Here is a 13,217-nt window from a genome sequence, read left to right as displayed (position 1 = left end):
AGTCCAATTGTGTTCAAAGCCATTCAGCTCTCAAATTACTAAATATTTAATTTTAGTAAATTAGACAATTCATAAATCTGTTTTAAGTACTGCATAATCATTCTGCCTTCAATTTGGAAATATTGCTTTTCTCTTCAAAATGTAAAAAAAAAAAGGTGAGAAATAAGGTGGAGTAACATTTCCAAATCATGCCTCTATTACCCAACCTCTTAATATCTTTGTTTCAGGGTGTAGATGTCTTTTGCCATTGGTTTCTTTCCCCCAAATAATGTTGTGGTAAAATGGATGTACTGTGCATTGATGCATTTATAGTTGCTCAATGTTACTTTAAATTCTAAATGTTTTGTTCTGCCAAATGTGGAAAAAAGCACTTTTAATGAAATTCTAATTTTTCATTTTAAACGTATTTATTTAATGTTCAGTATCAAAAACATTAAAATATGAATTAGTTTAATTCAATAAATAAATGTATCCCTTTACATTCTTGCAATATTAATCTGCATCAGCCTAATACCTTGATTATCTCAACAGATTCATGAATCATCCAGCTCCAGCAAACAGTCGTTATAAACCTACTTGCTATGAGCATGCTGCTAACTGTTACACTCATGCGGTAAGTAGATTTCCTGGAAGTCAGTTCTTATGATAGTCCAGATAATTCTGATTACTGTCTGCCGTATATATTAGTGCATAATCCTATCCATGGATTAAGTAGACCCTCGATTTTTTAACCAAAATATAGTGAAAAATACACCATCTGTAGATAAGCCAAACTATTGTGAAAATCAATGCATCAGAATATTTTGAGTGTCAGCTTATCCATGTGTAGCACATTTTTCATCGTGTTTTACTTAAAAACACGAGGGTCTGTTTATTTGCAAATGGATTAATATGAGAGTATGCATGGGTACTTTTAAAAAGTATTGCTGTATATACTCATAGATAAGCCCATCCATGGATAAACTCAACCCAAATATGGGAATTTATTTTGGCACCTAAATTCTCGGTTTATCTGTGAGTGTATACATTAGATTTGATAGTATATTGATAATTGATTAGATCAGGGGACCTTTCATTTGTTATCCATTGCTTTAATTCATTTTTCTGGTACAGTACAGGCTACTTGTGTTTGGTTTGTGTACAGTTTTGGCAGTTTATGCTAAAGGGAGGACTCAACCAAAACCTTGTAGATTCTTTTCCATTGTTTGCTTTCATGGGACATGAAATTCATTAAATATATTTATTAAATATAGTAAATTAATTCAGTATTATATCAGGTTTTGAGTCCCTCAGCTTTTCTCCCCAAATTATCACAACAGTAAACTGAAATACTAAGATTTTGAGGAACTTAACTGGAAATAATATTTTCCTCCCTTCCCCTTTCCCTTTAGCAAAATGTGTCACAATTATTAAAATGCTGATCAACAAGTAGCCTGCCTCTTATTTGGTCTGTGTCAGCTAAGTTATTCTTCTGTTATTTCTATATCTCTTCCTCTTATTTCAAGTTTTCCTTTTATATTAGGTTGACCAGTAGTCTTAGATTAGATAGTTAGTGCAATAGTTATCGTAGTTGCAATGGTGTAGTTGAGAAATCTCTCAAATAACATAATACATATGTTGAGTTTTTTAACTGTTAAGAGAATTGTCTGGTAAGATTTTAAATTTTTGGCTACAAGGACAGTGGTTTCATATAACAATTGTGCTTGTAAACTGGAACTAAGCAGGCATCTGAAAATAAATTGATGAGTATCAATTTATTGATACAGTATTGGCTAGTACCACAATACTGTATAGAAAGTATTAGTTATGTCATGCATCTTTGACTATACAAAAATTTTCATATACTTTTATATATAATACATATAAGTGAATAAAATGTCTAGGCTTGTCATGCTGTTTAGAAACAAGTATATTTTCAGCAGGCTTGAATATGAAAATATTTTAGATATCTTACTTTATATTTTAAAGGCAATGAAGTAGTTACAATACATAAACATGTTAACACAAAATTTGGTTGGTTTAGCCCTGTGCTTTTGAGCAAGGTATAGTAGCCTGGTTCACAACTAGTTCTAAGCCTAAACTATGGTTTATTATGCGTAGTTTACAGGTTGTACTAAACCAGCATCCAGCAATTTTAAAGACAGTAATCATGAGTCTCTGTATTTAAAGCATACACATTAGATATTTTGTAAGTATTTGGGGGGGGGGGGTGTTCCTCACTTGCACAGTGAATTTAATTTCAGCTTATTTTGATCTCAAATACAATGTTGCCTGACAGTTGGGTGCTCCTTTGTGCCTTGGCATGTGGTGTGTCTTTGTGACACAGCAATTCTGTACCAGCAGTTGCTATTCAAGGTAATTGAGAAATCTTGAGATTAAATGCTCAAGGAAATTAGAAACGTTGTTCCTTCTTTCCATGATAAAAATGAAAATCAAAAATTTGTTTATTTGTTATATACTAGGATAATTTAATTTTGTTTTTAAAACCTCACTTATTTTCACTTCATTTGAATCAAGGGACAGAAAAAAAAAATGACTATTAGGGCTTTGACAGCTATCTGAGATAAAATGTCTTCTGGGCCAACCTCCTATGTGCCCAGGAAATCTTGAAACGGTTTCATTCATTATTTTAAGTAGGGGTACTTTGTTCGTGAACCAAATGACTTATTAAAGTATTTGCACAGTAATATGCAGGGCAAATTTATAAGTGGCATAAAATTCAGAGGAGGAACAGCAAGTAATTCATTGCTGTTGTTTTTTTGTTTTGTTTTGTTTTGTTTTTGTTTTTTGGCCTAGTTTCTTATTTTCCCAGCCATTGTTGGTAGTGCCCTCCTTCATCGACTCTCTGAGGATCAGTGGGAAAAGATAACAGCATGGATATATGGAGTTGGTCTGTGTGCACTTTTCATCGTTTCAACAGTGTTTCATATCATTTCTTGGAAGAAGAGTCATCTAAGGTAGAGATTTCTGGCACTTTCTTCTGATATATTCTGATCTATTTCTAAGAGTGCTTTTTAAGTAAGTCTTTTATGTTGTTATGTTTTAGAGCAAAATAGATTTGTTACAATGGTTCTTCTTGGTACAATTTATCTTTTGTAATTTTAAATATTCCCTGATATCTAGATCACAAAATATCCTGAAAATTAAGCTACCGAGAGCAAATGTTTAATGCATTAGCATTGATCATAGGGTTTAGTCCCACTCTTTGCAAGGAATGTACAATCTTTAAAATAGTCACTTACTACATTTCTGCAATCAAATAATCCAGAGACATTTTTTAGTTAGTCCCTTGAAACTCATTAGCAAACATGGAACTTCTGGATGAAGAAACTAACTTAGGTAACTTCCCTAGAATTATGCTCTCTTGCAACAGTTGCTTATGTAAGAAAACCATATCTTACTCTCAACATTTGCATCCCCTCTTCTAATTTTGGGAAGAAAACATTCTCAAGAGTCCTATAGAAGTCATCATCCTGTCTTTTTATTGAATGTTTACTGGTCTCTAAAATACTAAAGTATTGTCCTATCTTTATCTACTTCTAGCTTTTTCTACAGAATAGTTCTAGGATTTATTCATTTGGACACATATGGGGTATGATCAAACACTATTTAAAAAAAAAAAAAAAAAAAAGACAGAAAATCTAAAGGCATCTTAAAGCATAAACATGCCAGCATAATATAATTAGGGGAGTAAAATAACAAATCATCAGCCCGGTCAAAAAGCTCACTTCGATTAACTTATTTTTGAAGCACCCAAACGTCCAGAATAGAATACTTTATTGGCCAAGTGTGATTAGACACCCTAGGAATTCATCTCTGGTGCAGAAGCTCTCAGTGTACATGCAAAGCAACAAAGTAATAATAATCATAATAATGATATCAATAAGAGGGAGTAGTAGAGTAGATGAGAAAGATAATAATACTACAGCCATAACACATGGGTAAATATACTTAGATATAAGAAAGTACTGTGGGAATTAGGTGTTCAGCAGAGTGATGGCACGAGGGGAAAAGCTGTCTCTGTATCTAGTTGTTTTTGCATACAGTGCCCTGTAAGTGGTGTCCCAAGGGGAGGATTTGAAACAGTTTATATCCAGGTTTTGAGAGGTCTGTAGTTATTTTGTTCAGCTCTCCTTCTGATCCATGCAATATACAGGTCCTCTATGGAAGGCAGGCTGGTTGCAATTGTTCTTTCTGCAGTTCTAACTATCGTTGGAGTCTGTACCTGCCCTGTTTGGTTGCTGACTTAATAATTCCTCTGGGGCAGTCTGAACTTTCTGAGTTGATGCAGGAAGAACATTCTTCGTTGTGCCTTTGTAATAATGGTTCTAATGTTAGGTGTCTATTTCAAATTTCAGGTTATATTTTTAAAAATGCTTTGATGACCACACATATATTTTTAATCAATTAATCCTCTAGTGTATACCTGCAATAGAAAGATGAGAATGTCATGGAACAAATAAAATATGAATTTTTAGCCTAAAATATATTAGAATGAGAATCGGCTGCATGCTCATCCCTCAACTGATGGGAAGCTTTGATGTGCAGTGGAAGCTCCCCAAATGGGATATTACACACACTCTCCAGCAGCCTCCTCGTCAGCAGATCTTGCTGCCAGGAAGCATAGAAAAAATATAAATGGCTTCCTGGTGCCAAACATTGCTGAAAGGTCACAGTGAGGAAGGAGGAAGCCTTGTTGCTTCCTTCCAGCAATTTTAGTAAGTGGGGTGGGAGAGGGAGTAGAGGGGAAGAAAAACTCCTAAAATTAAAGGCATTCTTGCTGCCACTATAAGCCAATTTGCAAGTGACTGAAGATTTTATTACACACAAGAACAATTTTGGCACTTAGTTTTAATTGTCAAACAAGTATGTTGAGTCTTTTAATAGAATCCGTTTAAACAATGTTAATACATGAGCATATAAGTATACTGCAGTGATATATATGTTCTGGTCTGCCCGAAATATATATATGAAAAACACAAAGTTTTTGTCCTTCTCCAGGTACCAAATTCCTAAGTTGTATTGCAAAGTAAATTCAAGAATTCTTTTCTCCAGAATTTAAGCAACAAAATGACTTGGTACTTTCTGTTGTATAATATTTTTGCTAAAATGTTTATTTAAAAACAAACCAAACCAAAAAAAACCCTCATAGGACAGTTGAATAAAATATTTGAACTGAAGACTCAAATATTGCTCAATTTTACATTTCAAAAATACAATAAAAATACAATTTTGGGAAGAAAGAAGAGAAAAGCACATTTGGATACCGGTTGTTTGATTTAGATGCTTTGCCAAGTGTTGTTGTTTTTTTTTCCTGAGAGGCTGGAGAAAACAAGCATCTTATAATGATCTTTCATTTTAGTTTAGTCTTCTCTGTCTGCTTAGTACTTCTTGGGTGGAATTCCAGGGTAATTATTTTAATGGTACTTTTTTCTGAATTGTTCCCTGTTTGCAATTTAGGACAATGGAGCACTGTTTCCATATGTGTGACCGAATGATGATCTATATCTTCATTGCAGCATCTTATGCACCTTGGTAAGGAGGAAACTATATGCTCTTGGGTAGAAAACACATGTAATCCCATATTACCATTGTAGCTTCCATCTGAAGGATTAGTTAAATAATTGCTCCTAATCTGAGAAAAAATAAAAGTAAAATTTGTTTTCCATCTGATAAATTAAGTCTGGTGATTGGGGCTGGGGGTGGGGCCTTTTCAACTTTGTTGACCTGATCCTACAAGAATAATACAGAATCAGATTTCTGCTTCATTGGGGACCGTCCTTCAAATAATGTACCGCAGCTGTAGCTCTGAATGTGAGGCAACAATATTATGTGATGCTGCACTTACACTGTACTCTTTTCAGGGAACTGAAATAATTTTAATAGAATTTTATTGTTATAAGAAGCTATGGTACACATTTTTATGAAACTGTAAGCAAATTTTAGTTTCCAGTGTAATAGGAATTATAAATTATAAGATTAATAAATTAAAATGTACAGGTAGTCCTCAATTTATGACCACACTTGAGCCCAAAATTTATATTGCTAAGTGAGATGTGTTAAGTGAGTTTTGCCCCATTTTACGACCTTTCTTGCCACAGTTGTTAAAGGAATCAATGTGATTGTTAAATTAGTAACATGGTTGTGAAGTATATCTGGTTTCCTCATTGACTTTGCTTGTCAGAAGGTTGCAAAAACTGATCTTATCACCCCAGGACACTGCAGTTATCATAAACATGAACCAGTTGCCAAGCATCCAAATTTTGATCACATGACCAAAGGGATGCTGCAATGGTCGTTAAGTGAGAAAAACAGTTGATGATTTTTCAGTGCTACTGTAACTTTGGTCACTAAATGAATTTATAAGTCAAGGATTACCATATTTTGCTGTCAAAAATAAGTTTTTCAATTCATTATTTAATGTCAGTGATACGAATGTTCTAAATAAGCTTGAATATTATGCATTCAAGGGACACAGTGGCTCAGTGGCTAAGATGCTGAGTTTGTCGATCGTAAGGTCAGCAGTTCAGCGGTTCAAATCCCTAGTGCCGCATAACGGGGTGAGCTCCCGTTACTTGTCCCAGCTTCTGACAACCTAGCAGTTTGAAAGCACATTAAAAATTGCAAGTAGAAAAATAGGGACCACCTTTGGTGGGAAGGTAACAGTGTTCCGTGCGCCTTTGGCATTTAGTCATGCTGGCCACATGACCACGGAGATATCTTCGGACAGCTCTGGCTCTTCGGCTTTGAAACGGAGATGAGCACTGCCCCCTAGAGTCGGGAACAAATGGCACACATGTGTGAGGGGAACCTTTACCTTTACCTTATTATGCATTAATACGGCTATATTTTAATTTAACTTTTTTCTTGATTTTTTTAAAAAACTAAAAACGTATTAATAACAAAAAGGATTTGTTTTTCTCATTCTTCCTGCCTTTGAGAACTCCTGACTGGATCTTTTTTTTACATCTGGAAAAATAATTTAAGATGTCTTTAATATGCCATTCTTTTATTAGTTCAGAAAGTCATTTAAATATTTTTTTAGGTTAAATCTTCGTGAACTTGGGCCTCTGGCATCTCATATGCGTTGGTTTATCTGGCTAATGGCTGCTGGAGGAGCTTGTTATGTATTTCTCTACCATGAAAAGTAAGGATTCTCATGATTATTCTTGAAGTGATATATATCTGTCTTTAAATTTAGGGATATATCTCTTTGATAAGTGTTTGCATGTGGTGTTTTTACATAAAAAACATTGGAATAGAGTGCCAGTCAATTGCTTTTTCAGAATAAAACAGACCATTTTTATTTAATCACAGTCTTATTTCTCTTAAGAAAAATGCATTTCATATTAATTTTTCTCTCTTGCAGTGCCAGTATGAGGACATTATCAGCCTATAAAAAAAATCACTTGTCTCGCTTTTAAGATTTCTTTTTGATAAATAATTAAAGCAGCACTTAATATTCTGCTTGATGAGAACAGCTTGGATTCATATGAAAAAAATTAGAGTATGTGGCTGCAGTGCATTTTTTATTCCACTGTATACACCCAGACCATACTCTTAATATTAAAATTCAAGGGGAACATATTTTCTAATACAGCAACGGACAGAAGGTAGATTAGGATTTATTGCTAACTGAATTCATCAAATTCTGAATATTCTCATAGAAGCTCTCTTAATTCTAAATTCACATATTTTGTTTCTGGCTTGAAGAGCATCTTTTTCTGTCCCTTACTTAGGAATGCATTCCCCAGTGTAAGGGAAAGTCTTCTTTCTGAATATTGGTGAGAGGTGGCAAGAGGGTAATTCACACTCACATGCTTATAGATGCTGTTTATTTCTCTAACAATGGAAATTGAACCAACAAGAAACTCTTCCCATTTTCTGGCTGCTTCACGTTATATTATCAAATCTATCATTAAAAATTTGCTGAAGTTTGTTTCTATCTTCTGTCCAAAACAACAGGAATCTGGTTGATGCTGAAGCAAAAATATGTTGCGTTTCTAAAGCAAAAAAGTGTAGTTTTCATAATTGCAGGCTAATGTACCTTTTGTTTTTGTACATAGGTATAAAATCGTGGAGCTCTTCTTCTATTTAGCAATGGGATTTTCTCCTGCTCTAGTTGTAACTTCCATGGTAAGGAACGCATATTTAAATAGTTGCATTTAAAAGAAAACCCTTGTGCAATCACTGATACACTTCAAATTTAAAAGAGCACTAACAAGCCAACTTTATTTTTTTCTCCCTTTTTCTTTTTTTGGTATAGGAACAACACAAATGTAAGAAAGCAGCAACATCTTAAAATCTTCAGTGTGGTGTAGTGGTTAGGTGTTATACTAAGAGATGGGAGAGTTGAGTTCTAGATCACTGGCAGCCAGAAACTCACCGGTGATCCTCACAGAGTTGTCCTTGTTTATTTGTTTGTTTGTCCAATTTATATAGCTGCCCATTTCATAAAATGAGAGATTCTAGGTGGCGTACTTTGAAGCTAAAGCAAATAATAAATCCCTAAAACTATTATCATCATTATTATTGTTAAAAAACACAAAAACTGGGAGGGGGGGGGCTATAAAAACAAAGCTAAGAAGTAGTCACTGAAAGGATGTTAATATTTTTTATAGGGAAGAGGATAGGGGAGGGAGCATTCTTCATGTCTCTGTAAGCTCCTGTGTAAAAGGCAGGATACAAATCAGATAAACAAATGAATTACAGCCTGATCATTATCTTAATTTCTGAAGACTTTTAGTAATATTAAATTAACAGAACAGTTATGATTTTAATGGATGTACACAAACAATGTTGAGCCGCTGATGTTGGACGCATTCTATTAATAGGGATTGCATTCCTTCGCTGGATCAAAGTGCAGCATCCTGGAAACTATTTCCTAGCATTGCATGGACAGACAACAGAGCACTTCCCAATGCTCTAAAAGGAAACAGTGGTCAATAGTATAAAAGCCTCTGGAGAGATACAGCAAGCATCTCTCCAGTACAAATCATCCACAAGAGAGACTAGGGCTGTGTTTGTGCCATTTCGTTTCTGAACGCAGATGTAGGGGTGTAGATGATTACTTGTAAGAAGCGTTTGGGGTTGCAATGCTACTACCTTTGTCATTAATTTGGCTACACAGGGGGACAGTAGGAATTGGTTGGGTTCAAAGATATTTCCTTAAGGCAGGAGTCTTGTCATTGCTTTCCTTAAGGGATGGGAGCACTTGGCCTTAATTATTCCATATCCAGCCAAGCCACTGAAAGACACTTGATCAAAGAAGATATTCCCCAGAATCATCTAGCATTCAGTCAGGTCCATTGACCTTTGAGGGGAATCCAATCTAATGCACAAAATGCATGAAATCATGAACTTCCTTGACTCCAGCATGGAAGTTAAATTTGGAAGCCTTCAGATCTGCATTTAAGACTACCTGTATCTGCTCAGTCAAGGTTTCCATTAGATGGTGAAGCTGCCAGCATATATCCTTAAAGGTAGCCAAATCCCAAAGAGAAGAGTGGTGGAAGGGTCTCTTCTGCATGAAGTACTCGGTTGGCAGAAGGTGAACCCATACAAGTTGCTGTTCCCCATTTAGTTAACTCGTTGATTTTTTCTAATGTCATGGACATTAACGTTTTTATTAGAGACCAACATGGTGTTCATTGGAAGTATTATCAAGGTCTGTGGCTGCTCCACCTGACTGTCCAGGTTACTTCCACAAGCAGAGGCACAGGAAAGAATCATTATGTCTAAATAGTTTTACCTCTCCACATGGATCTGTCTCCCCCATTCTCCTCTTCTTCCATTTATCCTTATTATACTTGGATAGCAACACCAGTAGCTACTGGAGAGGAATGTAAACACCTGCCTAGGTCACAATAATCCTCTCCCTTCACTAAAGCAATAAATATATTGCTGGTCACTGCAGAAACCAGGATGCTGTATTACAGAGCCTCTTGGTTTTAAGCCAAGAGGCTTTCATGTCAATACCTGCTAATAGTTTTTTACCTTTACCTTGTCTGTGTGTAGCCTGAACAGAAATTGTACTGTATTCCTTAAGTGTTAATGACTGTTCTTTTATATGCACTCGGGTTAAAAAGAAACTTGTTCCCTTTTCTGTTCATCTACAGAACAACACGGATGGACTTCAAGAACTTGCCTGGGGAGGCATAATTTATTGTATGGGAGTGATCTTCTTCAAGAGTGATGGAATAATTCCATTTGCCCATGCCATCTGGCATCTGTTTGTTGCCACAGCAGCTGCCGTTCATTATTACGCTATTTGGAAGTATCTTTACAGAAGTCCTGCAGATATCATCCTTCAGCTATGATATGAAACACAAAGACAGTGACATTTGCAACAACAATATGCCTTTGACTCAGTATTACTTGGGGAAAAGAAATTCTTGGGAAACGTGGGGAGGGGGAATTGTAGAGGGAAAAATGCACTGACTTCGATCGTTTTCACCTTTACTGTGAACTTAAGTGACAAAAGTCTTTCGTAGAATTACAGTTTGCATAGCAAGTGCTGGAGCACCTCATTCTGTAAGCACTGTCCTAGGAGAGCCTCAGTTGAAATAAATAGGACTTGGGCAAGAACATGGCACTCCTGTTCATTTCAGGGCGGCTTGCACAGAAGCCTATTCTTTTCATGTTGCATCCACCATGAAGATGTGGAGGCTACATCTAACCGGTGAACTTACAGGTGGGGCATTTAAGTCCATTTAAGCCCAGGTTGGGATTGTGGTTCAAACCAACATGCTGCATTATGAAATATCCATTCCACATTAACAAGCTACAACGATGTGAAAAAATGGGTGGTGGTATGTTTACAAATTCTTTTTTAATGTCTGTCGTAAGTTTAACTTCTGCATCTTTAAACGATGTAAACTTACGAATTGTAGAAGTTTTATGTGATAGCAAAACCACATTTTTAAAATTGCCTCGATCACTTTTCACAAATAATTTCATAAAATACAAATCATGGACCGATAGGGTTTAGCTCTTCCCTCCCAAACCTGATAAACCAATGTGACTTTTATAAAATGTTTTTTTAAAATAAATTAAAGAAATGGCTTTTTTTTTTTTTTTTTGCAAAAACCAAAAACAAACCTGGCTACATTCTATGTATTGGTACATAATATCTACCAGGTTTTTCATTTAAAAGAAAATGTGATTGATAATAATTTCTAAAACTGGCTTTGCCAAGCTAAAAACCTGAAAAGCTTCCGCCCACTGTGGTAAACTGAATTGCCTGTGTGGAATGTATTTCGGAATACAACTAATGCTACCTAATACAGTGCCATTTCTAGAAGAATTTGTAAGTATCTGTGTGAAAGCATTCTGAACATTTTAGCTAGAAATTGTGACCAGCAGTTAACAGCTGTAACATTTGAATGACTAAAGCATCAGTAATTTTGTAGATTCATATGACATTTGGTGCTCAAGAAGAGGTTCTAGTGCAACTTTATGCCTATTTACTCAGAAGTAAATCTCGTGGTATTAATGAGGTTTACTCCCTAGTGATATTAGGACTGCGTCCTTACAGTATTCAAGATTACTAGTTGAGCCAATTACTCCCATTGGGTGTAACCTCACTAGGGTACTCTTGCCATTTCTGAAAACTAAAGAATTGCTGATAAATTTTTGAATATTAATAGTGAGTGGTTCACTATAACACCCAAATGGCCTTTATGGAAGGGAAACTTAAAAGACTTCTGATGTCTCCTCCATCTGGGACTTAAAATCACAAAACTGCAAGCGTATGTGGTTCTTACCATAGTAGTTGGGATAATAATGGTAGCAGTTTGGTTGTCTGGTGTGCTTATTAAATGACAAGATGTTTGAATCTTCGTTGTGATGGTCATTGTCAAGTTACTGTATACGTCCCACTGTATTATGAATGTCTTATATTAAGATTGAATTTATGCTTTTTGTAACTTGCTCTTTTTCATGTAAATGTTTTAAAAAAAAATCTAAAACGAAACATGTTGCCTTTTTCAGATTTTACTCTGGAGATTTTACCTGTGAAACAACAGAATGAAACTATAAAAATGTTGGGGGAGGGTTGCCCCCCAGCACCCAGGAGTATGTAAACTTCTTCAACATTTGCCAGTTGGTTGTAATCTGGCTTCTAGAGTTTGATGCCTTCGTTTTAGATAGAGAGGCTGCTCAGAAAGAAACCTGGTTTCAGTGCAGTATTAGCTAATAACTATAAAATTGTAACTTATCAGACTCTTCCAAAGCTGTTCAGAGTGTGAAGGGTCTGTAAATTTCTGACTAAGCAGTAGTTGTTTCTTTTTTATAACATGTCAACATTTTATAGACTGTTGCAAAAGAACGGAAGAGCCTTACAAGAAATTTCCATCTAGCTATTGGAATCCAAGAGTTGGAGAACTTAAATATATCAGAGTACAAAAGGTTTACTGCGTCCATTCTGGAATATCTGAATGACACAGCTCTGTTTTTTATTTTCTTAACTGATGTATCTGATTCTAAATATTTTCACTTTACATGAGTTCTCTTAAGTGTAGTGCTGTTAAAACCACTAAAATGTGTTTAAAGCTCTTGTTTTTGTCAAAACTAGTTCTAAATAATACTGCTACCTTTATGGTAATTTCTTCTGTTCTTTATAATGTTGCATATTTTAAGGATGAAAAGTGTTAAGGTTGAAAACAACTGAACATGTCCTACCCCTAATTTAATCTAGTTCCTGAAGGTTAAATGTACTGGATTAATGCAAATAAACATTTTGTGCAATTTGGAATTCTGTTGGCAAATGTTGATTTATCCTGGTCTGGGTCATACAAGACTAGAAGTTGCTATGGTTGTTTTCTATAATCAAGATTGTGGCCATAAGTGAGGCCCCTGTGGACATGCAAAGGTACCAGAGTGCCAGACACTAACTACCATGCATCTTTTATAGTCTGCAGCACACAAGAATACTGACATCTGGCCCTATACATCTATGTTTGAAAGAAGATTCAGCTTCTTTCCATACGTTTCTTTTACTTGAAGGAAATTAATGTGTAAGAATAGAAAGAGGTTGACTCTATAGAGTGAGGGGGGATGTGCTCTTAAAGGGTGTGCAGGGTTTTAATATCTGCATTCTGCCTCTTTATTGTAGTAATGAAGAAAGGGCTACTCTGCGAAATCATTGAAAACAAGCAACAGTTCTAACCCCCAGGTCTGGTGAAGCATCATTCTACCAGTTGAGTATTTTGTCTACA

At 35.4% G+C, this 13,217-nt stretch overlaps 1 protein-coding gene across 3 annotated transcripts in view; it reads left to right on the top strand.

Moving 5' to 3' along the window:
- Positions 1 to 12,754, top strand: part of MMD (monocyte to macrophage differentiation associated) — a 32,032-nt gene extending 19,278 nt beyond the window's left edge. For all 3 annotated transcript variants that reach the window (XM_034412484.3, XM_087886945.1, XM_034412485.3), the window contains exons 2-7: positions 532 to 613; positions 2,797 to 2,957; positions 5,461 to 5,535; positions 7,046 to 7,147; positions 8,067 to 8,136; positions 10,119 to 12,754. In XM_034412484.3, coding sequence (XP_034268375.2) covers positions 532 to 613; positions 2,797 to 2,957; positions 5,461 to 5,535; positions 7,046 to 7,147; positions 8,067 to 8,136; positions 10,119 to 10,319 — 691 coding nt within the window. In that variant the 3' untranslated portion in view covers positions 10,320 to 12,754. The remainder of the gene's footprint in view (positions 1 to 531; positions 614 to 2,796; positions 2,958 to 5,460; positions 5,536 to 7,045; positions 7,148 to 8,066; positions 8,137 to 10,118) is intronic.
- Positions 12,755 to 13,217: the final 463 nt, after the last annotated feature.

Source organism: Pantherophis guttatus, chromosome 2 (assembly GCF_059756535.1).
Source record: "Pantherophis guttatus breed Tessera chromosome 2, ASM5975653v1, whole genome shotgun sequence".
NCBI classification, from domain to species: domain Eukaryota; kingdom Metazoa; phylum Chordata; class Lepidosauria; order Squamata; family Colubridae; genus Pantherophis; species Pantherophis guttatus.
Note: the sequence above shows the minus strand (reverse complement) of the source record. Positions and strands in the feature narration are given on the sequence as shown.